Source organism: Zingiber officinale, chromosome 1B, assembly GCF_018446385.1.
Source record: "Zingiber officinale cultivar Zhangliang chromosome 1B, Zo_v1.1, whole genome shotgun sequence".
Taxonomy (NCBI): Eukaryota; Viridiplantae; Streptophyta; class Magnoliopsida; order Zingiberales; family Zingiberaceae; genus Zingiber; species Zingiber officinale.
The window spans coordinates 123,640,262-123,666,448 of NC_055986.1; the positions used below are offsets into that span (position 1 = coordinate 123,640,262).

The 26,187-nt window shown below is 38.8% G+C and overlaps 3 protein-coding genes across 3 annotated transcripts; 1 reads left to right on the plus strand and 2 right to left on the minus strand.

The window, feature by feature from the left end:
- Window positions 1–17,995: 17,995 nt before the first annotated feature.
- LOC122041714 (dof zinc finger protein DOF5.7-like) lies at window positions 17,996–18,760 on the minus strand. The gene has a single exon (XM_042601496.1). It carries the CDS (start codon window positions 18,758–18,760, stop codon window positions 17,996–17,998), a length of 765 nt encoding a protein of 254 aa, XP_042457430.1.
- Window positions 18,761–20,969: 2,209 nt separating this feature from the next.
- LOC122041722 lies at window positions 20,970–21,805 on the plus strand. The gene is made up of 2 exons (XM_042601507.1): window positions 20,970–21,618; window positions 21,765–21,805. The coding sequence occupies exons 1-2, from the start codon at window positions 20,970–20,972 to the stop codon at window positions 21,803–21,805; spliced, it is 690 nt and encodes a 229-aa protein (XP_042457441.1).
- Window positions 21,806–21,950: 145 nt separating this feature from the next.
- LOC121976753 (DNAJ protein JJJ1 homolog) lies at window positions 21,951–25,916 on the minus strand. Its single transcript, XM_042529072.1, has 3 exons — window positions 24,159–25,916; window positions 22,365–22,423; window positions 21,951–22,254 (listed from the first exon to the last, which is right to left on the minus strand). The coding sequence occupies exons 1-3, from the start codon at window positions 25,821–25,823 to the stop codon at window positions 22,197–22,199; spliced, it is 1,782 nt and encodes a 593-aa protein (XP_042385006.1). The 5' UTR covers window positions 25,824–25,916; the 3' UTR covers window positions 21,951–22,196.
- Between the last annotated feature and the right edge of the window lie 271 nt (window positions 25,917–26,187).

Genomic DNA, 26,187 nt, shown 5'->3' on the forward strand with positions numbered 1-26,187 from the left:
AGTTGTTTAACTAGTCAAGTGTTGATCAAGCCTAAGGCTTTATCTACCCTAATTTAAGCATGAATAAGGAAAGCAGTAAATCAAACATCAAACAAGTCTATTTAATAACAAAAATAGTATTTTTATTGACTCCCCTGGATCATAGTCTCGATAAGATCTATCAAGGTAATGGATTTTGTCTTTGGGGATCCAATATTGATTAAGTCCAACTTGATTAGTCAACTTAGACTTGGGAACCCATGCTTGGACTAGATTTCTATTTGATCATTTTACTAAAGATAAGTACGATTTAAATCTTTGTTTAGCCTTATATCAGAGTTTGGATCAATTGTATACGACCCTTTATTTTTCAAGAATCAGATCAAAGTTCTTGAAACCCAAAGTAAACTGTTATAATGAGTCCTTGAGTTTTTTGACTTGAGTTTTTAAATTGGAATTCACTTCCTCAGGTTGTTGGACTTGATTTAAGGTTCCATCTTGAACTTGATCAACCAAAGAACTTAGTAACTTCCTTAAGGGTTGTTACCTCTTTTTTGGAGTGCTTGACCCGGATATTAGATTTGGCCAACTTTCTTAATAAGTATGAAATTAAATTTTATAATTCATTTATTTGAGTACCAACAACCAAACAACTTACAGTATTATTTGATCCTTCAGAAATAGATACATATTCGCGGCTTCTTTCAGACTCGATTTATGATTCAACTCTGGTTTCAGACTCGAACTTGGTTTCAACAATGTAAGTTTGTACTGTAGAGCAAGGAAGCTCACTTGCTCGTGTTCTTCGTCGAGTCTTTCAAGGATTTAAACCATATTGCTTTCAAAGCCTTCCTTCTTCTTTGCTTCCAATTTGGATATTTTAGCTTATAGTGCCCCTTCTGGTTACATCTGTAGCAGATCACTTTTGACTTTGGCTTCGTAGTTTAATTCGCACCCGGCTGCTTTCTCATGCTCTTGTATTGGGTCACCTTTTTCTTCGTAAGTACTTTCCAAACTAGTTTGACTAGTTCAGTGGTGATTTTGTCTTCGTTTTCAGAATCTGATTCATCTTCGGATTCAGGTTAAATTCGATACTTAGGCTTCGACTTCTTGTTTGTGAGTTTCCCTGCAAGCAACGCAATTTCTTTCTCAACTTGAGTGGTATTAGTTTGCTAATGAAGTTCAAATTCGTAAAATAACTCATCTAATCTAATTAAGGAAAGACTCTTAGATACCTTGTAAGCATCTACCATTGATGCCCACAATGTATTTCTTGGAAAAACATTTAGTGTGTACCTGATAATGTCGCGATTCTTCACTTTTTGTCCAATTACATGGAGGTTGTTGAGAAGGTCTTGGAAGCGTGCGTGCAACTGTCTCGCCATCTCACCTTCCTATATTTTTATATTATATAATTTATTTAAAATTAGATCTCGTTTACTTATCTTAGTATCGAAGGTCCCTTCGTGCAATTCGATTAGTTTCTCCTATAAGTCTTTCACGCTTGAGAATGAACCGACTCAGTTCAACTCTTCTTTAGTTAGTCCGTATTGGAGAGTACATATCGCTTTTGCATCTTCCTCGATCTTCCTCTTTGTTGGTGCATCCCACTTGTCGCAAGGGATGAGTACTCTATCTTCGGTGGGAAATGTGAATCCGATTTGGATGATTATCCACATTTCGACTAGCGTCTTCAAATGATACTCCATCTTACTTTTCCAGTATCCAAAGTCTTCGCCGGAGAAGAGAGGTAGGCGAGTGATATGTAGCCTTCTTGGTGGGTCATTGATAAAAAATCTCTTACACAAAAAAAATAACGAATGTTCCAAGACTGGTCTTGGATTAGTAGTGCAGGAAGAAAGAAAATTAAAGAATTCGAGTGGTGTTGCACCAACTTCGAGAAACAATAAACTTGATCGAGAAAAATTATCGGAAGGGGTGATAGCACTGATTTTGATTGACTCTGAAAATCTTAAGATTCAAAAATTGGGAAAAACACAATCCCGCTCTGAAAAAAAAAAACAAATTTGCTCGAACGGTGGTTTCACCAATAGTGCTTGTGTCTTTTTCACTTTTCATTTAAAACACGATCGAGTAAAACACAGTGGAATATAGGGAAATGAAAAATAAAGCAATGCTAACAAGCTAACATTTACTTAGTTAGGAATCTATGGCGACTCCTACTTCAAGGCCTGCACGTGAAAGTACTTTCGTTGGGCAATCACTAATCAATCGAAAGTTACAAAAGTGAATTTACAATTATGAACAAGTAACTTTGAAATTAAACAATACCGATGACGTAGAAATGGATCTTAAATGTAGTCGGCGTCGAAGCAGCTTTCAGGCGTCGTACAGACCTTTTCAGAGAAGCGCGCAGAAGAGGAAGATGTTTGGAATAATGTGTTGAAGTTGTTGGTCAAAGCCTCATTTTATAGCCCCATCTGGGTACCTGGATCCCTTCCCGAGTGCCTGGACTGTGCTGACATGGTGAGCTCTCATCAAAACTTCATCCTCGAAGTTTATCCACGTCTGGGCGCTTGGACCGCTGACGTGGGTCGGCCAGTCATCGCGCTCCAACTCAGAGTGTTGATGAGATTTTGCCCGTCCAGGCGCCTAGAGAATCTCCTGGCTCCTGGACTGCCCGGGTATTTGACCAAGCACTCACCCGGGTTTGCTGCTTCACCGAAACTTGCCCGGGTGCCCGAACCAACTTTTTACCTCTTCTTCCTGCAAAATAATGTTAGTCCAGCCAATAATATATTAATCATAATAAGTTTTGACAACCTTCGGGTTGTTCGGTCTTTACTTTGAGTTTCATTGAAACTCTAGGTCGAACTGACATCTATTGTTCTCTCTTGGGGCATTCTTAAGTACTCCTCTCAGGAGAGATTACCTTTTGCTAGATCGGTCCTCCAAACCATCTGGACTTTTGCTCAGCGTCTAAGACATTAGGTCTTCATGTTGGACGTCCGATCCCTAACCCGTCCAGTCTTTCGCCTGGTGTCCGCGACCCCAGGACTTTCATCTAGCATCCTCAACTCTAGGATTTCGTCCAACGACCTCGACCCGCCAAGACTTTGCCCAGTCCACCGGACTAAGACTTCAATACCTAAACACAACTAGGACTTCCCACCTTCCTAACCTCAACTAGGATTTTCCTTTGCCTAAGATCACTTAGGACTTTTCTGCACACTTAGTTCAACTTGTTAAACAATAAGAAACCTTAAATTTGAACCATTTTCCATAATTAAAACTTAGATTCGGTCATTTGGTACTTCTTGCACCAACACAATCCTCTAAGACTACCTAGGATTACCTCTCCCTAGGGTTTTCTACTGTATAGCTTCACTCACTAGAACTTTCACCAACTAGCTTCACTCAATAGGACTTTCATCATCTTACTTCACTCACCAGGACTTCAATCACCTAGCTTCACTCATTAAAATTTTCTCTTACCTAACATCTAGTTAGAACTAGTCACTTAGTAGACTTCTCACTTGTCTAACATTTGATTAGGGCTTACCATTGCTAGTCATTTAGTCCTGACTAGACTTCTCTCTTCATTATTTTTCATGTAGGTACAATATCTGAAAGAAAAGATGCAGGAGACTTGATTTCTGGACTTGGAAGCACTTCTTGAGCTTATGAGTAATACTCTTCCTTATTTTTTACAGAAAGAAATAAAATAGTTTATGCTTTCACCTTTTTTTCTTCTCCATTTTTACCTTCACTTTTTTTTTGAGTGAATATTCTTATTATTGTGTTACTGACATGTTTTATTTTGCTACACATCTAACTCATTTTAACAAATTAATGACAACTTGTGCAGAATCTCATTTTATCTTTTTTTTTTGAAAAAATAAAAAAACTTTTCTATGACTACCATATTCTTATGCCAATCGGATGTAAATTACTGAAGTATTCAAAATACAGATGGAGGTGTAAAAACGGCTTCAAGAATAATTAGAGGTAAGCTTTATATGCACTATGAAAAGATATATGATATTTTTGTTGTTTTTGTTTTTTATAAATTTCTAAACGATTCAGGAAATGAGATGATAATAGATTTATATAGATGATTACAGTGAGCAACAATTTCATGATATATGGCACTGCATCTAAACCTTGTTGGTTGGTCCTAGGAAGATCGTACCGGTTCCACTGTACAAAAATTTTATACAAGTGTCGAACTTTTCCTAAACAACCTATTGTGTTTTTTAGAAATTAAATTAGGAATCGCAAACGGAACTTAACATTATTGATTCCAAATTTAACTTATCTGTTCTTAATGGTTTAGATTTTGATCACAAACGATGCTTAACATTATTGATCCAAATCCACCTATGTTATAAATTCAATTAAATATTAATTTCTAAAATTGGCTTCCAGGTTAAACATGGCGAGGCACTAGGCCTTCTTGGATATGGGGGCAACCACCACTTCCTAGACAAAGCCTTTTAAAGAAATTTAATATTTAATTTCCTTATATAACTCTAGGTTTAACCAAAAGAAACAATCGAATCACAAATTCAAAAAATAAAAAAAAACACAAACTCGAATCACAAATTCGAAACTCTAGAATCATATGCCTCTTGTGTTTGGAATTCATATAAAGAAAAACTAGTATGATGCGGAAAACAATTACTAGTTATATCTTTCTTTGTAAGCAAATAACCTCTTGATCTTCTACCGTATTCCTCTTCTAATCTCAGACGTTGTGTGGACAACGATCTTCCGAGACAAGAACCACCAAGCTCCTTCTTCTCCAAGCTAGATTCGGTCACCACCAATTCTCTAAGAGACGTAGAGGTCCGGCCACCACCACCAAGCTCCAAGGGATGCAAAAGCAAAGCCTCCTTTCTCTCATTCTTCTCCTAGCTAAAACCGGCCACCAACAAGAGCTCCAAGAGAAGGATGATCCGGCCACTAAAGAAGAAGAGAAGAAGAGAGGAGGAAATAGGGCCAGCAACACACCAAGGAAAAGAGGAGGAATTATTGAATAGATGTTCTAAGGTGAAGGCACCTCTACCCCCTCTTTTATATTCCTTGGTCTTGGCAAATAAGGAAATTTAATTGTTATTAAAATTCCCTTATATTCTTTGCCTTTAGTTATTAAGGAAAAATTAATTAAATTTTCCTTTTAACCATGCTATGGTCGGCCACATCCCCATGCTCCAAATAAGGAAAGTTTTAAACACAAAATTAAAACTTCCTTATTTGTTTTTGTAAATTTTAAAATTAAAATTTCTCTAATAATTTATCCCTTCATGGTTGGTTATAAAAGGAAATTTTATAAATTAAAATCTCTCTTATTAAAACATGCGGATGATTTCTAAAAAGGAAAATTGTCTCTAAAATTAAAATCTCCTTTCAATCTACAAATAAGGAAAGATATATAATCTTTCTCTTAATATTTTGTATAAAACTATAAAAGAAAATATTTAATTTTTAAACTCTTCTTTTAAATCATTGCTTCCACATAAGGAAAGATTTTAAACAAAATAAATCCTTTTAATATGATGTGGCCGGCCACACCAAGCTTGGGTTCAAGCTAGGGTCGGCCACACCAACTCAACTCATCCTATTTACTTGGCCGGCCCAAGCTTGGGTTCCAAGCTTGCTTGGCCGGCCCCATTAGGATGGGTATAAAGGTGGGTAAGAAGTGGGTATGTGGTGGGTATAAATCTCTATATACAAGAGGTTACGATAGAGACCGAGAGGAGGAATTGGTTTTGGTCTCCCGATGAAATTAAGCTTCCCGTGTTCGCCCCGAACACACAACTTAATTTCATCAATAATAATTCATTCCACTAAAGAATTATTATTGAACTACCGCACCAATCCCAAATTACATTTTGGGTCCTTTCTTATCATGAGTGTGTTAGTCTCCTTATGTTTAAGATATCGGATGTCCACTAATTAATTGAGTTACTGACAACTCATTTTAATTAATATCTTAGTCCAAGAGTAGTACCACTCAACCTCATCGTCATGTCGGATTAAGTCCACCTGCAGGGTTTAACATGACAATCCTTATGAGCTCCTCTTGGGGACATTATCAACCTAGATTCCTAGGACACGGTATCCTTCTATAATCAACAACACACACTATAAGTAATATCATTTCCCAACTTATCGGGCATTTTAATTTATCGAGCTAAATCTCAGCCTTTGATAAGTTAAAAAAAATAAATACTAAATATATGTGCTTGGTATTATATTAGGATTAAGAGCACATTTTTCCATAACAACTAAGGTCTTGTTCTGTTATTAAGTCAGTACAAAAAGAACTTACCTTAATTGGTCCTACTCAATACACTTAGAGTGTACTAGTGTAATTTATTAGTCTAGATAAACTAATACCTAATTACACTATGACTATTCCAACGGTTTGTTCCTTTCCATCTTAGTCGTGAGCTACTGTTTATAATTTATAAAGAACTGATAACATGATCTTCTGTATGTGACATCACACACCATGTTATCTACAATATAAATTAATTGAACAACTACACTTAGCATATAAATGTAGACATTTTTGACCAATGTGATTCTTTTTTCAAAATAAATGTTTACAAAAGCTTGGCTTTCAGTATACACTTCTAACAATCTCCCACTTATACTAAAAGCCTAAGCTGCCATATCTGCTGCCATACATCTGATTCCCATCCCCTCCACATGTCGATCAAAAGCTTTCGTCGGAAGGGCCTTAGTGAAAGGATCTGCCAGGTTATCTGCTGATGCAATCTTGCGACGACAACTTCTCCTCGCTTGACGATGTCTCGTATCAGGTGGTACTTGCGCTCTATGTGTTTACTTGCCTTATGGGCTCGTGGCTCCTTCGAGTTTGCAACTGCACCGCTATTATCACAATAAATTGTGATGATTTTGGGCAAACCAGGAATCACATCTAAGTCCATTAGGAAGTTCCTAAGCCATACAGGTTCTTTGGCTGCCTCAAAGGCTGCCACATACTCAACTTCCATGGTTGAGTCAGAAACACATTTCTGTTTAACACTCCTCCATGCAATGGCTCCACCTCCTAAAGTAAACACATAGCCTGATGTAGACTTACTATTGTCCCTATCTGATTGGAAATCTGAATCCGTGTAACCCACAGGGAGCAAATCATCTGCTTGGTATACTAGCATATAATCTCTAGTCATTCTCAGGTACTTTAATATATGCTTTACAGCAGTCCAATGTACTTGTCCAGGGTTACTTTGATATTTACTAACCATGCCCACGGCAAAACAGATATCTGGTCTCGTACACAACATTGCATACATTAGGCTTCCTACAGCCGAAACATAAGGAACTGTCTTCATGTCCTCTATCTCCTTTGATGTCTTCAGAGACATCTCTTTAGATAAAGCTACTTCATGCCTAAAAGGTAAGAAACCTTTCTTGGAGTTTTGCATGCTAAAACGAGCAAGGATTGTATCTATATATGAAGCTTGAGATAGACACAACATCCTTTTCTTGTGATCTCTTATGACTTTGATCCCAAGAATGTGTGCACATTCTCCTAAGTCTTTCATATCAAATTGTTTGGACAACCATACCCTTACGTCTGATAATACTTTGACATTGTTGTCAATTAACAAAATATCATCTACGTATAGTACAAAAAATACCACCACGTTTCCGTTACACTTCTTGTATACACAAGACTCATCCGGACACTGAATAAGTCCATATGACTGGATTACTTCATTAAACCGAATGTTCCAAGATCTTGAAGCTTGCTTCAATCCATAAATGGACTGATTGAGCTTGCACACTAGATGCTCTTTGCCTTTTTCAATGAACCCTTCTGGTTGCCTCATATGGATGTTTTCTTCAAGACTTCCATTAAGGAAAGTTGTCTTGACATCCATTTGTCAAACCTTATAATCCATATGAGCGGCAATAGATAAGAGTATCAGGATAGACTTAAGCATGGCTACTGGCGAAAAAGTTTCCTCATAATCGATTCCCTCTTTCTGAGTATACCCTTTTGCAACAAGCCTTGCTTTGAAGGTTTCTACCTTCCCATCTGTCCCTCTTTTTCTTTTGTAGATCCACTTGCATCCAACGGCTTTTACACCATTTGGTAGTTCTACACGCTCCCAGACCTTATTAGAATACATAGATTCTATTTCAGAATTCATCATCTTTTGCCAAGATACTGCATCTTTATCTTGGAGTGCTTCGTCATATGTCTGGGTATCAGGTTCATGTTTACTCGCGATCAAATCTGAAGATTCTCCCAAAAACATGAATCTCTCAGGTTGCCTCACAACCCTCCCACTACGACGAGGCATTGTCTGTAACTGTGCATCATCTGTGACACGTGTTGCAGTCTCTTATGATACTTCATCTTGTACTGTTGGTACTAAAGTAGACGTGTCCTCTCTTATTTCTTATAGAACAATTTCACTCATGGGTTTATGGTTCATTATACAATCTTCCTCTGAAAATCGAGCATTGGTGCTAAAAATAATCTTATGATTTTTAGGATTATAAAACAAACCACCTTTCGTTCCCTTAGGGTATCCTACAAACAGACAAACTTCTGTACGTTATTTCAACTTGTCAGTATCTCCCTTTAGCACATGTGCTGGACTACCCCATATCCGGATATGATTCAGACTAGACTTACGCTCATTCCATAATTCCATGGGAGTAGAAGGAACTGTTTTAGAAGGTACCATATTCAGAATGTACACTGCTGTTTCCAAAGCATATCCCAAAAATGAATTTAGTAATTCTGAATAACTCATCATCGAGCTAACCATTTCCATAAGAGTCTTATTCCTTCTTTCTGCCACACCATTCTGTTGGGGTGCACCAGGTGCAGACAATTGGGATTGGATCCCGGCTTCTGATAAGTAATTCCTAAACTCTCCAAAGAGGTACTCGCCACCACGGTCAGACCGTAGTGTCTTGATACTTTTACCAAGACGTTTCTCCACGTTAGCCCTATATTCTTTGAACTTATCAAAGCATTCAGACTTGCGGCGCATCAAGTAAATGTATCTGTATCTTGAATAATCGTCTATAAAGGAGACGAAATATTCATAACCACTTCTTGCCTGGATAGGCATAGGACCACATAAATCAGAATGAATCAGTTCTAACACATTTTTAGCTCTATACCCTTTGGCCTTAAAAGGTCTCTTGGTCATTTTACCTTCCAAGCAAGATTCACAGGTTGGAAAGTTTTTCAACTCTAATGAACCCAAAAGTCCATCGGCTACAAGCCTTTGAATCTTACTTAAGTTAATATGACCAAGTCTTAGATGTCAAAGATATGTTTGGTTCATTTTCGAAGGTTATTTTCTCTTATTAGAGTTAGAAGATGTATTATTAATTTCCATTTGTTGCTTTGTGGGAGAAATTGAATTTAAAGTATATAAATTGTCAATCAATGTATCAGAACAGATAATAACCTAATTTCTCTTTATAACCACATTGTTACTAAAAGAAATAGAATATCCATCCACATACAGTTTAGAAACTGAAATTAAATTCTTTCTAAAACTGGGTACATAAAGACAATTTCTTAAAACTAAACTTCTATTCCTATCAAAAGATAAGTAGACATCTCCCACTGCAACAGTCGTCACCTTAGTAGCATTGCCCATGTAGACGGTTATCTCTTCTTCAAATAGTCGTCGGGTTTCCTGAAACTCCTGGAAAGAGTTGCAAACATGATCAGTGGCTCCCGTATCTACACACCAGGTGCTGGTAGATAACACCGCTAAACATGTTTCAACTACTAAAGAATGAGATATACCTTTATTGTTCTCTTTCCTACGAGGATAGTCAGTCTTCCCATGTCCAACCTGCTTGCAGATGAAGCACTTGCCCTTCGACTTCTTCATTCCAGCTTTTGGTCCTGTACCCAGAGGTTTATTCACCTTCTTTGCTGAAACAACCCGTTTCTTCTTCTTCTTGCCTTTCGACTTAGAAGTAGAACCATTTTCAGCATAATGAATCTGAGAATTTTGACAAAATAGCCCTTCTGTTGCCTGAAGTTCTATCAGTAGTTCCGCCAATGAATACATCCTTTTATTCATATTATAGTTCAGGCGAAAATGCTCAAAACTTCTGGGCAGCGTTTGAAGAATAATATCGATCTGGGTTTCCCCATCGATTTCTCCTCCAAGGATTTGTATTTCGTTTAAATAAGCCATCATCTTTAGGATATGATCCCTTACGGGAGTACCCTCCTGCATAGTGACTGTCATTAATTTTCTCATAGCTTCTTGCCTAGAGGCCCAATCCTGGTGACCAAAGAGATCCTTGAGATTGTTCATTATATCATAAGTTGTTGGTAAATCCTAATGCTGATGTTGCTGCACATTTGACATTGAAGCCAAAATGTAACACCGCACCATCTCATTTGCCTTTACCCATTCCCTATGATACTCAATCTCCTCTTGCGTAGATTCACCATTAGGCGCATTAGGGCAAGCCTCTGACAATACAAACTTATAGCTTTCAACAGTTAGAACAATGTCCAGGTTTCTTTTCCAATCTATATAGTTGGGACCAGTAAATTTGTTCTCTTTCAGTATAATGGCCAGTGGGTTGAAAGTCATCCTAAAAATCACAAAATAAACTTTGGTCAAGACTCTAAATTTAGAATAATATTGATTCCTCAAACAATACTATTTAAATTTACCAACACCTCAAAACATCGTGAATTTTGCATGCCATGTTAGTGTGGACGTATACAAATTCAACATTTGTAAGAGGAGGGTATTACCCATTAATTTTATTATCTTGTCATCCTAACTTTATGACAAATAAAATTAATAGTTGATTTTCCTTTGGTCACGCAAAACAATAGCAGTGACTCCGTTGGGGAGGATACTATTGAATGCGTCTAAGTGTATACCATTACTTGATACTTAATCCATTAAATAGAATTGTGCCCCTTCAGTTGGAGAAGATCACACGCTCCTAAATAATTTTCCATAACGATCCATAAAGGAAGTTTGATCTAGTGATCCGCAACAAACTAATCCGTTGTGGAGGGAGGCACTCAGAGCCAACACGCAAGCTTGTTGCATTACTTACAAACCAATAATGGAGACCATGGAATTTATTTAAAAATCCCTCTCCCACTTAGTTATTTAAGGTGAGAAATTTTAACCTAGTAAGCACACATCACACACATCACAGTAAATAAAAGAAATAAATATGGAAATTAATTTTCCAACTATTATGGCATTTTCCATCACTGTCTTTCGCGTGCTGCCAGCCCTAGGGTTTATGCTGTCGGGTTCATCGAGCTTCCTTTTCCGCTACGCCTCTAGTCCTCCAATAGCACCACACCTTGCAAGGATACGATCCGCGACAAAAATAGAATTTTACATATATCGATCATATATTTCATAAAGGAATGTACATGTAATCTAGATTGAAACAAAAGTGTAAAATCCTAAAACTAATATAGCTGGCTGTTGTATTTAATATATACAATCATGCACACACAAAATATGCCCTTGACATGTCCAAGGGTCCAATCACACACAATAACCATAAGTCATAATAGTTGGAGCCTGCAACCACAGAGTTAGCACATCCTACTATTATCCTGCCTAAATTATGTATGACATGTGCATAAGTAATTTGAAAACCAAACACACAGAGGCAACCCCTAGTTTTGATACCAATTGTTGGTTGGTCCTAGGAAGATCATACCGGTTCCACTGTACATAAATTTTGTACAAGTGTCGAACCTTTCCTAAACAACCTATTGTGTTCTTTAGAAATTAAATTAGGAATCACAAACAGAACTTAACATTATTGATTCCAAATTTAACTTATCTATTCTTAATGGTTTAGATTTGGATCGCAAACGATGCTTAACATTATTGATCCAAATCCACCTATGTTATAAATTCAATTAAATATTAATTTTCAAAATTGGCTTCCAGGTTAAACATGGCGAGGCACTAGGCCTTCTTGAATATGGGAGCAACCACCACTTCCTAAACAAAGCCTTTTAAAGAAATTTAATATTTAATTTCCTTATATAACTCTAGGTTTAACCAAAAGAAACAATCGAATCACAAATTCAAAAAATAAAAAAAAACACAAACTCGAATCACAAATTCGAAACTCTAGAATCATATGCCTCTTGTGTTTGGAATTCATACAAAGAAAAACTAGTATGATGCGGAAAACAATTACTAGTTATACCTTTCTTTGTAAGGAAATAACCTCTTGATCTTCTACCGTATTCCTCTTCTAATCTCGGATGTTGTGTGGGCAACGATCTTTCGAGACGAGAACCACCAAGCTCCTTCTTCTCCAAGCTAGATTCGGCCACCACCAATTCTCCAAGAGAAGTTGATGTAGGATCGAAAAGAATTTAGATATCTCCACAATTGCATGATATTGTCCACTTTGGGCCTAAGCCCTCATGGTTTTGCTCTTGGGCTCTACCCAAAAGGCCTCATGCCAATGGAGATATCTTTTTCTCTTATAAACCCATGATCTTTCCCATGTGTTTCCAATATGGGATTATGTTTGCAACCTTGCAACCCCAACAATCCCCCGCTCAAACAAAGGACCATAGGCTTCCCACGTCCGATCCTCGACCCACCAGGTCTTCCTGCCCCTCGGTCTACCCGACCTACTAGGACTTCCTGCCCCTCGGTCCACCCGACCTATTAGGACTTCCTTGCCTAGCCGCAACTAGGACTTCCTGCCCCTCGGTCCACCCGACCTACTAGGACTTCTTGCCTGGTGTATGGTCCTCTTGATCCGAACATAGGAGCCCCCACTTTCTTTGTTCGAGGTCAATATTGTACCCACATGGCTCAATCAGACCATAGCTCTTGTGCACAGTCGGTGGTTAAACCTTCTGGCAGTCCGGGCTCTGATACCAATTGTAGGATCGAAAAGAATTTAGATATCTCCACAATTGCATGATATTGTCCACTTTGGGCCTAAGCCCTCATGGTTTTGCTCTTGGGCTCTACCCAAAAGGCCTCATGCCAATGAAGATATCTTTTTCTCTTATAAACCCATGATCTTTCCCATGTGTTTCCAATATGGGACTATGTTTGCAACCTTGCAACCCCAACAGTTGAGGTCCGGCCACAACCACCAAGCTCCAAGTGATACAAGAGCAAAGTCTCCTTTCTCTCCTTCTTCTCCTAGCTAGAACCGGCCACCAACAAGAGCTCCAAGAGAAGGATGATCCGGCCACTAAAGAAGAAGAGAAGAGGAGAGGAGGAAATAGGGTCGGCCACACACCAAGGAAAAGAGGAGGAATTATTGAATAGATGTTCTAAGGTGAAGGCACCTCTACCCCCTCTTGTATATTCCTTGGTCTTGGCAAATAAGGAAATTTAATTGTTATTAAAATTCCCTTATATTCTTTGCCTTTGGTTATTAAGGAAAAATTAATTAAATTTTCCTTTTAACCATGCTATGGCCGGCCACATCCCCATGCTCCAAATAAGGAAAGTTTTAAACACAAAATTAAAACTTCCTTATTTGTTTCTGGAAATTTTAAAATTAAAATTTCTCTAATAATTTATCCCTTCATGGTTGGTTATAAAAGGAAATTTTATAAATTAAAATCTCTCTTATTAATACATGTGAATGATTTCTAAAAAGGAAAGTTGTCTCTAAAATTAAAATCTCCTTTCAATCTACAAATCAGGAAAGATATTTAATTTTTCTCTTAATCTTTTGTAGAAAACTATAAAAGGAAATATTTAATTTTTAAACTCTTCTTTTAAATCATTGTTTCCACATAAGGAAAGATTTAAAACAAAATAAAATCCTTTTAATATGATGTGGCCGGCCACACCAAGCTTGGGTTCAAGCTAGGGTCGGCCACACCAACTCAACTCATCCTATTTACTTGGTCGGCCCAAGCTTGGGTTCCAAACTTGCTTGGTCGGCCCCATTAGGATGGGTATAAAGGTGGGTAAGAAGTGGGTATGTGGTGGGTATAAATCTCTATATACAAGAGGCTACGATAGAGACCGAGAGGAGGAATTGGTTTTGGTCTCCTGATGAAATTAAGCTTCCCGTGTTCGCCCCGAACACACAACTTAATTTCATCAATAATAATTCATTCCACTAAAGAATTATTGTTGAACTACCGCACCAATCCCAAGTTACATTTTGGGCTCCTTCTTATCATGAGTGTGTTAGTCTCCCTGTGTTTAAGATATCGGATGTCCACTAATTAATTGAGTTACTGACAACTTATTTTAATTAATATCTTAGTCCAAGAGTAGTACCATTCAACCTCATCGTCATGTCGGACTAAGTCCACCTGCAGGATTTAATATGACAATCCTTATGAGCTCCTCTTGGGGACATTATCAACCTAGATTCCTAGGACATAGTTTTCTTCTATAATCAACAACACACACTATAAGTAATATCATTTCCCAACTTATCGGGTATTTTGATTTATCGAGCTAAATCTCACCCTTTGATAAGTTAAAGAAATAAATACTAAATATATGTACTTGTTATTATATTAGGATTAAGAACACACACTTCCATAATAACTAAGGTCTTGTTCTTTTATTAAGTCAGTATAAAAAGAACTTATCTTAATTGATCCTACTCAATACACTTAGAGTGTACTAGTGTAATTTATTAGTCAAGATAAACTAATACCTAATTACACTATGACTATTCCAACAATTTGTTCCTTTCCATCTTAGTCATGAGCTACTGTTTATATTTTATAAAAAACCGATAACATGATCTTCTGTGTGTAACACCACACACCATGTTATCTACAATATAAATTAATTGAACAACTACACTTAGCATATAAATGTAGACATTTTTGACAATATGATTCTTTATTTCAAAATAAATATTTACAAAAGCTTGACTTTCAGTATACACTTCTAACAAACCTCAGGGTGTTATTGGGAAGTACTTTGATGATTACAATGAGGATGATACGAGTAACCATGCCAAGGATGAAGAACTAGTAAGAAAACTTTGGGATTTAAGCGAGAAGATGTTCAAAGCCAATGAATAAAGAATATTCAAAGCAAGAGAATAAGTAGCATCTACTAAGATTCCTTTAAGTTCATGTAATAAGATGTAGTCAAGAGGAATAGTTTTGTGTGTCTCTTAATAAAAATTTCTTAGTATGCGAGTAATTATATTTGTTATAGAAGTGCAAGAATGATGATTTGTATACTTATCTTGATTGTTTATTTAATTATATATTGTTGATTGAAGTAGATTTGGTTTTTATTTATCTTCCATTTATCTTTGGTATTAAAATACAATAGTTTAAAACCATTATAGAATTATTGTTTATCGTGCTCAAAGATAATAGTTTTTAAACATTGTGAAACTGTTATCTTTGGTATTAAAAGACACTGGTTTAAAATCATTGAAAAATTGTTGTCTTTGGTACTAAAAAATAAAGGTTTAAAATCATTGTCGCTGGGCTCACTTTTAATAATAATGTCAATTACAGTAATTTTTAAATGGTAAAAACAACGGATTTTATATGTTGTCTTTTAGTCTTTTTGTTGTAGTATGCTTAGAGGCGCCCTGGTCTACTTGGAGGCTCCTCGGGATGATTGGAGGTGCTTTGAAATAGAGAGTTATCACAATTAGATAATGTATGAAGCCTTCGGATAAGATAAAGATCACTTGAGGTGCCCTAGACCAATGGAGGCACCTTGAATATCTAATATAAGCAGTGTTCGACTAGCAACAGAAGATTCAATAATTCTACGTTCAAACGATCTTCGTGGTGCTCCAAAATTCGAATACAATATTATAACACTACTCCGACACCGACGCTCTACTTCAAATCTTGTTTTCGTGTCGATATATACATTCATCTTTTTGGTACGTAGTTTATATGGACCGTAAATTTGTTATTGCTCCTAATCTTTTGTAAACGACAAATTGTTAGTGATTGCCCAGTCGATACAGTCCAAAAGATCATGGGCCTTCGAGTAGTAGTTCACTGGGCTACAAATCAAATAAAACCAAACAATCCAAAACATCCTCATCCTATTATCGTTGAAAGAACCTGAAGATCAAAACTCAAATTAGTGGCAAGGAGTGATCTTTCGTAGGTTCGAGGATGACAGCTCCATAGCCTCAATCCGATGGGGAAAATGAGATAGCGGTTAGGTCACCACACCCCTCTCCTATAGGGATCACACCCATATAAGTATAATGAGTCCAAACCGGTTAGATACATGCCAATGGTGTGAGCTAATGAATTCTAAGCATATGGGTTCACATCAATAACATAAACCTGAATCAAGCCACAAATTAGATTACTTTAATGGGTCTATCTTAAATGGCAAAATCCGTGTATGAACGAGTACTATGTTAGTTCACTTAATAGAGATTAAATATAACAGAACTGGGATTCAGTTTTTCTTGAGTTCAAGTTTGCAACCGTTGAGGTATAAAAATTGGCTAATCAGATGGGACCCAAAACATAATCTAACGGTCTTAATAAATGGTTGACTTGTTTATTCGGGCTCAGTTGACTCTTGGCCCATTGGACAACTACAAGTTGAGGACTATCTGATAAAAGCAGACAACAGTCAATCTTCATGGATCTAATGTTCATGGAATTATACTCAATAGTCGTTGGGCACGGTGAGATGATCAAAAAATAGAACTGACTTTTACAATGCGGATTTAAATTTTTCCCATGGTATATCATATGTCTGTGATGTGCAAATCATTTGTGATATTAGATCCTCCGTTAAGATTCATTTGTGTCTTTCAAATTTATTCTGATGATAGATAATAAATTTTTATAAAATCGGGCCAATCACTTGTACTAATAATCAATTTGAAGTGCTGGATACTTTAATTATAAAAGTAATAATATTCTACTCAATAAGAATTTATTTAAATTTGTTTAATATATACCATATCAATTAAATAAATAAACTTAAATGACTTATCAAATTAAATGATCAAAGTTGAATATATTCAATGAGTTAATATTCATAAATAAATATTCTAAATTATTTGTGAATAGATTTGTAAATTATATTAGTAAATAAAATATTTTATTAATATAAAAAATAAGTAGACAAGCTCTCAAAATCAAGTTCACTTAGCAACTAAATAAGTTTCAAAAAAATAAAAATTTTAAATAATTAAATGAGGGTGAATTGAACGTTTGATAACGTTTAACTGAAGCAGGATCATATCAAATTTAAATCAAATTCAAGCTTATAAAAAAAAGCTCGAACAACTATACTTTTAACGACTTGATTTATTTTAGGATCGGATTAAATTGGTTAATTAACTTATTAAAAAGTTTGAATAGCATAAAACTTAGCTCAACTTCAACTGGTTTACAGCTCAAAAAATCTAGCACATTGGAACTAAATTAACTTGAGATGAATTAATCTTTGAAGTTGATCACTTCCCATCGTATTGGGCGTTGATTATATTCTCATGTGGATCCACCATCCGCGACATTGAAGGCCGAAGCCCAGTATAGTGGGCCACTGGGTCCAACTAGTACAGTTCATTATTATTATTATTTATCTCTAGTTATTGTGAAGTACGGATAAATCTTCAGAGAAAAAGAAAGAAATGTCAGATAAAAAATACATGCGAGAGATTGACCACCAATTTTAAAATATCATGATGTATTTAAAAAGCAAACTTAAAACGTTGTGACAGGGTTTCAATATCGTACGGGCATTGTGAAAAACTAATCAATTTTTTATAAAAACGAATACCGAACTTCTTCTAATGTTATTATTTTATATTATATCAAATAGTATGTTAAAAATATAGAATTGGCTAAAACAATTAGACTGAAGCTTATATCAGATGACCTATATATATATCGGAACTCCTGCAATGCATCTAATCAGTATTAATTAAGAAGCACGAGGCATGATAAAAGTTCTAAAAGATCCAACACAACACAGTAGTATTTAAGTGACTTACCACATGTAGTAATTAAATGATCAATCACCCACTAAATCAGTTCTCATGGTCTTTTTGATATCTGCCCTAATTAAGGCAGTGGTGTGAGCTTGTCATTCCATGCAGGAACTCCTTCGTTCCAGTAGCTCGTGTCGCTGCTGCTCGTGTTGTTGATGTTGACTATAGTACTAGAGGAAGGTAGCATGGCGTAATTGGAACATTCCGAGAACCATGCCGTCGAATTTTGAACACTACCGGATCCACTGCCACCACAAGCTTCCTCTGCCGGCGTCGGCTCCGTCTGAGAATATATGATTAGCTCGCGTTGGTCGTCCTCGCGATCAGCTCCTTCCCCTCCCAAGAGCACGGCCAGCTTCTGCTTCTGAAGCTTCCAATGCAGGTCTTCGTTTGTGGACCTCAGTAGCTTAATGGCGTCGTCATTAACAGTAGAGCCGCATGCTCCGGCCGCATTAATGTTCAGCGGGTAATCGAACGCCATGGCGGCAGGTGAGAAGAGTACTGGCTCAGAAGCAGCCGGTCGATGATCATCGAACCTGGGGATCACCGGCGGCAGACCAATCTCATGGCGCCGGGACTCCGCCGGAGATCTGAACTTCTTGCTCTTGCGGCATCCGCCGCCGACCGGCACGTTGCGGAGGGCGCCGCCCTCGGTCCAGTACCTCCGGCAGGTCTTGCAGAAGTGCCTGGGTTGGGAGAGGCTGTAGTTGTTGTAGTAGCAGAATTTGGTGTTGGGGGACTCGCACCGGGGGCACTGGAGGCCCTGCTTCGCCCGACGGAGCGCCGTGGCAGAGCTCCTGTGGCCGCCCGACCAGCACTGCAGCTCGCGATCAGCCATGACACCGTGGGCTAGCTGCTAGAATAGGATGGCCGTCTTAGTCACCTCCGGCGCCGGACTTTAAACTCGATCGATATATCTTCGGCAAGATTAACTCAATGGCTGATCCGATCGACCACATTACTCTCCCTCCATCTTTCACAAATAAAGCCGCTACAGGACTTTAATTTCCGCTGCCGGAACCTCAGTCGTCAGGCCTAATGGAAACCTAGTCTCGCTGGGAACTGCCATGCCCTGTATATTTCCTTCCACTCAGGCACTCAGCGCAGTGGTCAAAAAGGAGCCAGAGCACCGGCACGAAACGAGCAGGCAATAACAGTTTAACCCCAATAAAATAAAGTAAGTACGTGTCAGGGTTGATAAAGATAGTGCAGCGTACTCTGACAACTACTGCACCACCTCAGTCTGGCTAGCTGCTTCCCTGTCCTCGGACTCCAGAGCCCTTTGTCTCCACTCTCTGCTCGAACGTTGCTTGCTAGCTCGGGGGATCTTCAAAATTTCAATCGCTGTGTAATTAAGGTGGTGGCATGGCAGCAGATCGTGGAGGAGCTAGCTAGGGACGACTGCCGTGCCTCTCATAAAAGCATGCACGATCCACGGAAGGGCTGCCCCTGACTTTGGCCTTGGTCAAATTGGACGATGTGTTTTTGGGGGAATTGAGGTGCGATCCCATTTCCCCTTGGCAGGCGGGCAGCGACGAGGAGGCGAAGAGGCTGTTTGCAGAAATGCCAGTGTACCTCATTCCGCCCACAGTACCCATCGGCATCTTATTGTCATCCATAATGGCAAGAAGGCGCAGTGGCTGTGTGGGATGTGTGTGCTCCAGTGAAGGCCTGCGGCTCCTCTGACGAGCGTCGTAAGTCTTCGCAGCTGCAAAGACATTAAGGAAGTGGGAGACAGATATAAGGCGAGATTTAATTTATTGATAGTTGTCGCCGTTAATTCACTTGAAGGTTTTGCATTATACTATGGCAGTTTAATCAAGAATCGGAATCTGCAGGTGTCTGAGATTGCAGGTCATTGTAACACTAACTAAAATTTAAGAACCAAATTAATTATACACTTACAGGTCAATTTTTTTTAAAAACAATACAAGGAGATCAGATTTATATAAGAGATCAAAAAGTACAATGAAATCTTGAGAGCTGTTCCTGCAATTTTACAAGGAAAAAGCTCAATTGAACGGTCCAATTCTAATGCTTGTCTTCAGATGATTTACGTACAAAAAACTTAAATTCTATCACCTATTTTGTACAAGTAATCTTTGGTAGCTTTCTAGAACTTACTAATCTCTCTACATTATTTTTACATTATCCCTGTCCCTGTCTGTAACTAAATAAAAGCCTGAATTCAACTTTCTCAAGGTTTAGGTATTGTATTAATATGCATGTGAGGTAAGTAGCATGGAGAACAGGTGGCACATAATAAAGAAATGTTAAATTCTATTTGTTTTATATATAAATTACTGAGAGATGGAAAGGATTCTTAACTTTCCAAATTTCTAACGATTAAAATTATTACTGTGATTATTTAATTTTGCAATCTGAGCAACCATGTTAATGTCATTGCCGCGGCATGGTTAAATGGTAAATGTTTAGGTTAGGATGGTAATAATGTGGATGTCAAAATTCAACAGAGGGTATGTCCCACCCAAACGTCACTTATCATTTACTTCTCCATTTTACCTCCCTTCACACATAGCCCTCCCAAATGGGAGTTAGGATCTTCTGAACTATTTTTTTTTTGCAGTCCAAGAGATATGTCATTTTTATTTATGGTTGCATCATGATCACGATCCGATCGTAATTAGTTATGATCCCTTCTATAGTTCACCGCCTCAATCAAATTATAGTTTTTATTCAGAGCGAGCGGCCGAAGACCGCCCGGAGGATACCCTCGCTCGGCGCCCAGTAACCTGGTCACTTATCCACCACCGAAGGTCTCCGAGCGACCTCTGGCCACCTGCTCCGAACAAAAACTATAATCTGATAAAGACAGTAAATCCTAGAAGGGATCACAACTAATTACGGCCGGATCACGATCATGATCTGACCGTAAATAGAAATGACACATCCCTGAATCATAAAAAAAAAAAAAAAAAAAAAATCCTATTTGCCGTTCATTTTGGTATTTATCTGAATGACTCTCCTATTTTATAAAACGTAATGAAAGCCCTTAGCGAGTAACGTCGACCTCCGTCCAATTCCGAATGGCCACGCCGTGGGTGAAGTTCCTGAGCTGCAAGGCCAACGCCGTCGATGATGTCGTCGCGCAACCACCGGCGCCGTCGTCCTCTTCCTCTGCTTCCGGAAAGAAGCGCCTGCCGACGTTCCTGCCGCCATTTCTCTCCTGCGCCGACTCCGACGACGCTGACGTCCCCGGCGGGCCCGATTTGCTTAAACCTAAATCTGAACACGATGCTTCTGATTCCCTTGATTCACCGGCGTTGCTCGAGCTCCCCCGCGGCCACCCCTCCCGCCGCGTCGTCGAAGTCATCTTCGCTTCCAACTGGGCCCCCGGCGACGGGGGCTTCCCCGGGGAGGTCGAGACGGTATTTCGCGTCCGCAACACGCCCAGGAGCGTCGCCCGCTTCGAGGCCCACCGCGCCGCGGTACGATCCCGGGCCGCCAGGCCCGACGACGCTCGCTGCGCCGCCGACGGGAACGAGATGATGCGCTTCTACTGCCGCCGCCCCTCGACATCCTTGCGCGATGCCGGAGTGGGGGGGCATCCGGACCTTCGCGAGGAGCGGCGAGGCCCACGAGGCCAGCGGAAGCGGGCGGCGGGCGATGCTGGTGTGCCGAGTGATCGCCGGCCGGGTCAGGGCCGAGTCGGAGCCCGAGAGGGCAGGCGAGTCGGTGAGTTTAGGGAAGGGGGAGCTCCTGGTGTTTGATCCCCATGCCATCCTGCCTTGCTTCTTGATCATCTATAAGATTTAAATTTTTCATTCATAAACAATTTCAATTTTATTCATTTTCCTCTAAGCTCTGTTCATGATTGACAGAACTCAAGCTTATTGCAGTATCTCCAAATCCCGATCGATGAATGCAAAGTTAAAGATAATACAGCAATCTTTAGCAAGTCCATCGTCTCGTTTTGCCTTATTCAATCTACAACAAAGACGAATCTTTTAATCCCACAGCATCTTACATTGCATCTGTGGAAATTCAGAAAGGAAATCCAATGGACGTCTAACAAAAAGAATTAATATTAATTGTCAAAATTCATCGTACATATGGCGTGTTGCCAATTCTAAAGAAAATATTCCTCATTGCATATATCTGAATTCCCAAAAATTGTCATCGTATCTAAATGGGTTCAGATATAGCAATCCTTTTACCGAGCAAAGAGAAGGTAAACAAAGATAAATTTATCTGAAAAGAATTGTCGACTTGCTTGTCTTGATAATTGCTTGATGCAAAGGCAGGATGTCTTTTCACCTGTGCTTCAACGAAGCATGGCCTGTGTCCCCTAAATGCGCAAATAATTTATTCCTAACATCAAATAATAATAAACTCTCTTAGAAAGTGCTCGAGCATACAAGGAAATATATATATCCACGAGGATTAGGCGTGAGGAATGGATTAGAAGAGCAATAAGTTACCTTGTTGCAAAGGTTTCCCCGCATGTCTCACACTCATTAGAAGGTGCTTTTGAGTTTGCCTGTTTCAAATTGAACAAAATGTTCATAAAAAAGGTCAAGTTGACATAACATGAATAATTCAAGATAATCCAGCAAACAGCGTGATATTTTCAAATCAAGTAAAACTTGCAAAAAGGATTGTAATATCGTTGTATCCCATTGCTGCACCCATATTCCATACAGAAATGGGTATATGCAATCAAGAACAAGATGTTATGCTACTAGGTTAAAGGTTTAGTAACTGATTAAAGGAACTTGAATGCTGTCAATTTTGTGTATTAGCATTATTCATTACCGAAAAAGTGCCAAGAATTTTTTTCCCTATGACAAGCAAATATTTTATGGATTAGACATTTTTTAACATAAATACAACAACAACAACAATAACCAAGCCTTTTCTCACTAGGTGGGATCGGCCGTATGAATCCTTTTACGTCATTGAGCTCTAGCTCCTATTATATCATCATCTATATTTAAATAAATTTTATCTTATTTTATTGTTGCTAACCAAGTCTTTTTTTGTCTTCCTCTTCCTCGTTTGATATGCATGTTTAACATAAATCAAGGACAAAATTTGCAGGCGGGATACCCTGGTCCGCTCCTAGACCAAGGCAGTGATAGGCGGGATTCAATGGTCCCCACTTGTTTAGTAGGTGGGGGCCATTGAATCCACCTATCACTGCATTGGACCAGGGACCTGGTTCACTAAATGCGGACATTTTGGAAATTGAGGATCTTGTTTCCAAAATTAGTTAGTTGGCACTATGTGCATAATGAACTTCATATTAGTATGCATTTAGCTAATTTTTGTATTGTCGTGTGTCCTCTCCCATAATGTCCTTTGGCATTGATGAGTAGTAACAAACATGTGATACAGGCTAGTTTGACTAATTTTAAACCATCAAAGTCCCCCTTGAATTGGTAGTGAACCCAATTTAAACTCACATGAAGTCAACCTATGTTTTCTCCGGTAGCAACTTTACAGACTGAAGTATAATTTAAACAGTTTGCCCAGTACAAACTATCATGGAGCAAGTAATTCCATCATAGAACTACATTAACCATATGCAAGAAAAATGATGATTCAGAATATTATCCATACACTGCTATAATTCAAACTAGACCATAAGCAGAAATGTATGCTGATGTAATCATCAGTATTCATGGTGTTCCTCAATATTATCTCCAACTGTGATCCTAGATTTACTTCTAGATTCTGGGATTCTATGCATTTTAGAAAACTTAAGCACCAAGTTGAGGTTCAACATTGCCTTCCATCATCCATCAAATAAATAGTAGTTCAAGCTTGTACCTTAAACCTAGGTGGTAGTCGGGATGGCCATATGCACTTAGTTGGTAGTTGGGGCGGACATCTGCACTTAGGTGAGTATGCATATAATAATAGCTGTCACTCTGATATTTTGATGACTGCTTTTGAAGCCTTGTATGGAAGTATAGCCTATATATTGAGATAAGGTTGGTAGGCAGACTATTTTCACAAAAGATTGATGGTTAATGTTGATAAAAGAGTATCCAGATTTTTATAGGCTTATGCTCACTTTACTTCGGAAGAGGATGGATAATAAAGGAATAGATCATACATCTATTCCAGGTAAAAAGAGATGAAAAATAAATGACACTGAGTTATAGAATTTGTTAATTATAGAATTAACAAGAAAGATAATAGCAAATAAAGTTAATTCGCAAGGGGCACAGTAAATAGTAATAGCATTAGATGAAAAAAGATATGATTACCTTTTGCTTCTTTCCTCTCAATAAGTTGTTAGAATCAGCAGGTGAAATCTTCTTTCCAACACCTTTGCCATCAGCCTGTTGTTTTTTGGATTTCTGATTCTTTGCAGTAGAAATATTTTTTTTACTAACTGCTGATTTAACCTTGAATGATTGAGAAGCAGACTCAACATTCAAAAATGGACTTGATTCTTGGTTCTGAACTTCTGTTTCTTCCCTACTAATTTCATCTCTTTCTTTAACTTCAGGATCCTCTTCACTATTTTCTTTCCCCGATGTGTGATTCTTGCGGCCTCTTTTTTGGCTACCGAACTCCATGCTACTTTGTTCAACATTGTTAGGATTGTTATTCAACAACGAATCATAATGGTTAAAGTTGTCATTTTTCCTACGGCCTGTGACCATTGCTTCCAAAATGCTAGCTTCATCGTCCGTCTCCTCAGCATGCTCCTCCTCATTGTCATTCTCCTGCAATGCTACATCCTCTTGATGACCTCCATCCTCATCATCCTCTGACAATTCTAATGCGTCTGCAAATTTTTCAGAAACCTCCTCAAAATCATCACTTTCTTCTGATTCTTGAGGAACATAGTCAAAGCTCACGTGAGCTCCATCATCAAGCTTTTCTTCTACAAACTCTTCATCCTCCTCAAATGTCATCCTCAGTTCTGCAACTTTATCCTTGTGCTTCTTCGACTGCTCATGATTTTTCCACTGCTTGTCTGATTTAAATTTCTTATTACACACTACACAATAGAACTCCTGGCCACCTTTTTCCTTTTTGTCATTCTCATCTTCAAAACCATCAAACTCATACTCCTCCTCATTAATTTTTGCCCATTCAGGCTCTTGGTACAGCTTTGTCCTCTCCATCTTCTTCCTTTCCTCCTCCTTCTTCTTTGCCTTCTCTTCTGCACGTCGCTTTTCTTCCTCCAAATTCTTCTTTACCACCATATCAACTACCCTTTTATCCCTCTTCTTTGAAAATGCTGCCAACCCACGCACAGTATCAATGTATTCCCTCCTTGCCTTCTTCCTCAATTTTTTGTTCTCCTCCTCCATAGCACGTCTGGATCTTCGATTAGGACCCAGTGAAGAATCGTACTCATCCACCCATCCAAAGTCCATTACAGTAGAAAAGCCAAGCCAATAATTATAAAAAGCTGAAACCTGTGAATACGGGCTATCAAGATTACCGATGAGAGGGGAAGGAGCAACGGCGTCGGCGCCCAGATCCATCTGCTTTGCAAACCAGATCTCTTGTTCGTAGACCTTGGCAAAGAGGTCGCCATAGACCTTGTAGAAGCCCTTGCCGGAGTCGGAATAACCGGAGAATACGGAGCTCGAGAAGAAGGCGAAGAGATCGAGGTCAAAGAAAGCGGACGGCTTGTGACCCTTGGAGGAAGAGGAGTCGGAGAAGAGGATCTGGGAACGGTGGGAATCGTACCAAGCGCGCTCCTTCGTGTCGGAGAGAACCTCGTAGGCGTGGAGAAGCTGCTGGAAGGCGGCGGTGGCTGAGGCCGCATCAGCAGCTCCGGAGGCAGCAACCTTGTCAGGGTGGAGCTGGAGAGCGAGGCGCCTGTACGCGGAGCGGATCTCCTCCTGGGAACAGTCGCGGGGAACACCAAGAACCTCGTAGAGGCACCGCTTCTGAGGCTCCGTCGCCATGGATGACGACAGCCTCGCCGCTAGGTTTCGGTCGATCACGGAACCCAAGGGTTTTCCTTCGAAGGGCAAACGACGGGAAAAATTATACAGCGGCCCTGTTTTTTAAAATATTTTTAAGTTCTCAATATAAAATTTGGAAAATCTACTTCTAACCCCTCTTTTAAAAGAAATCCTTTTTTGTCTATTGCTATATCAGGATTGTTTGAAGATAACTAAAAAAATACTACCTTTGGCCATTTATGTATGGAAACAATCAAACAAATTCTCGTGAGAGAAAATTTGTACAGACTAAATTATTAATTGGGTTTGTAAAGGTAGATCAATTCACTGATAAAATTTGGTTGATGTTGATTGTGTTTAAAAT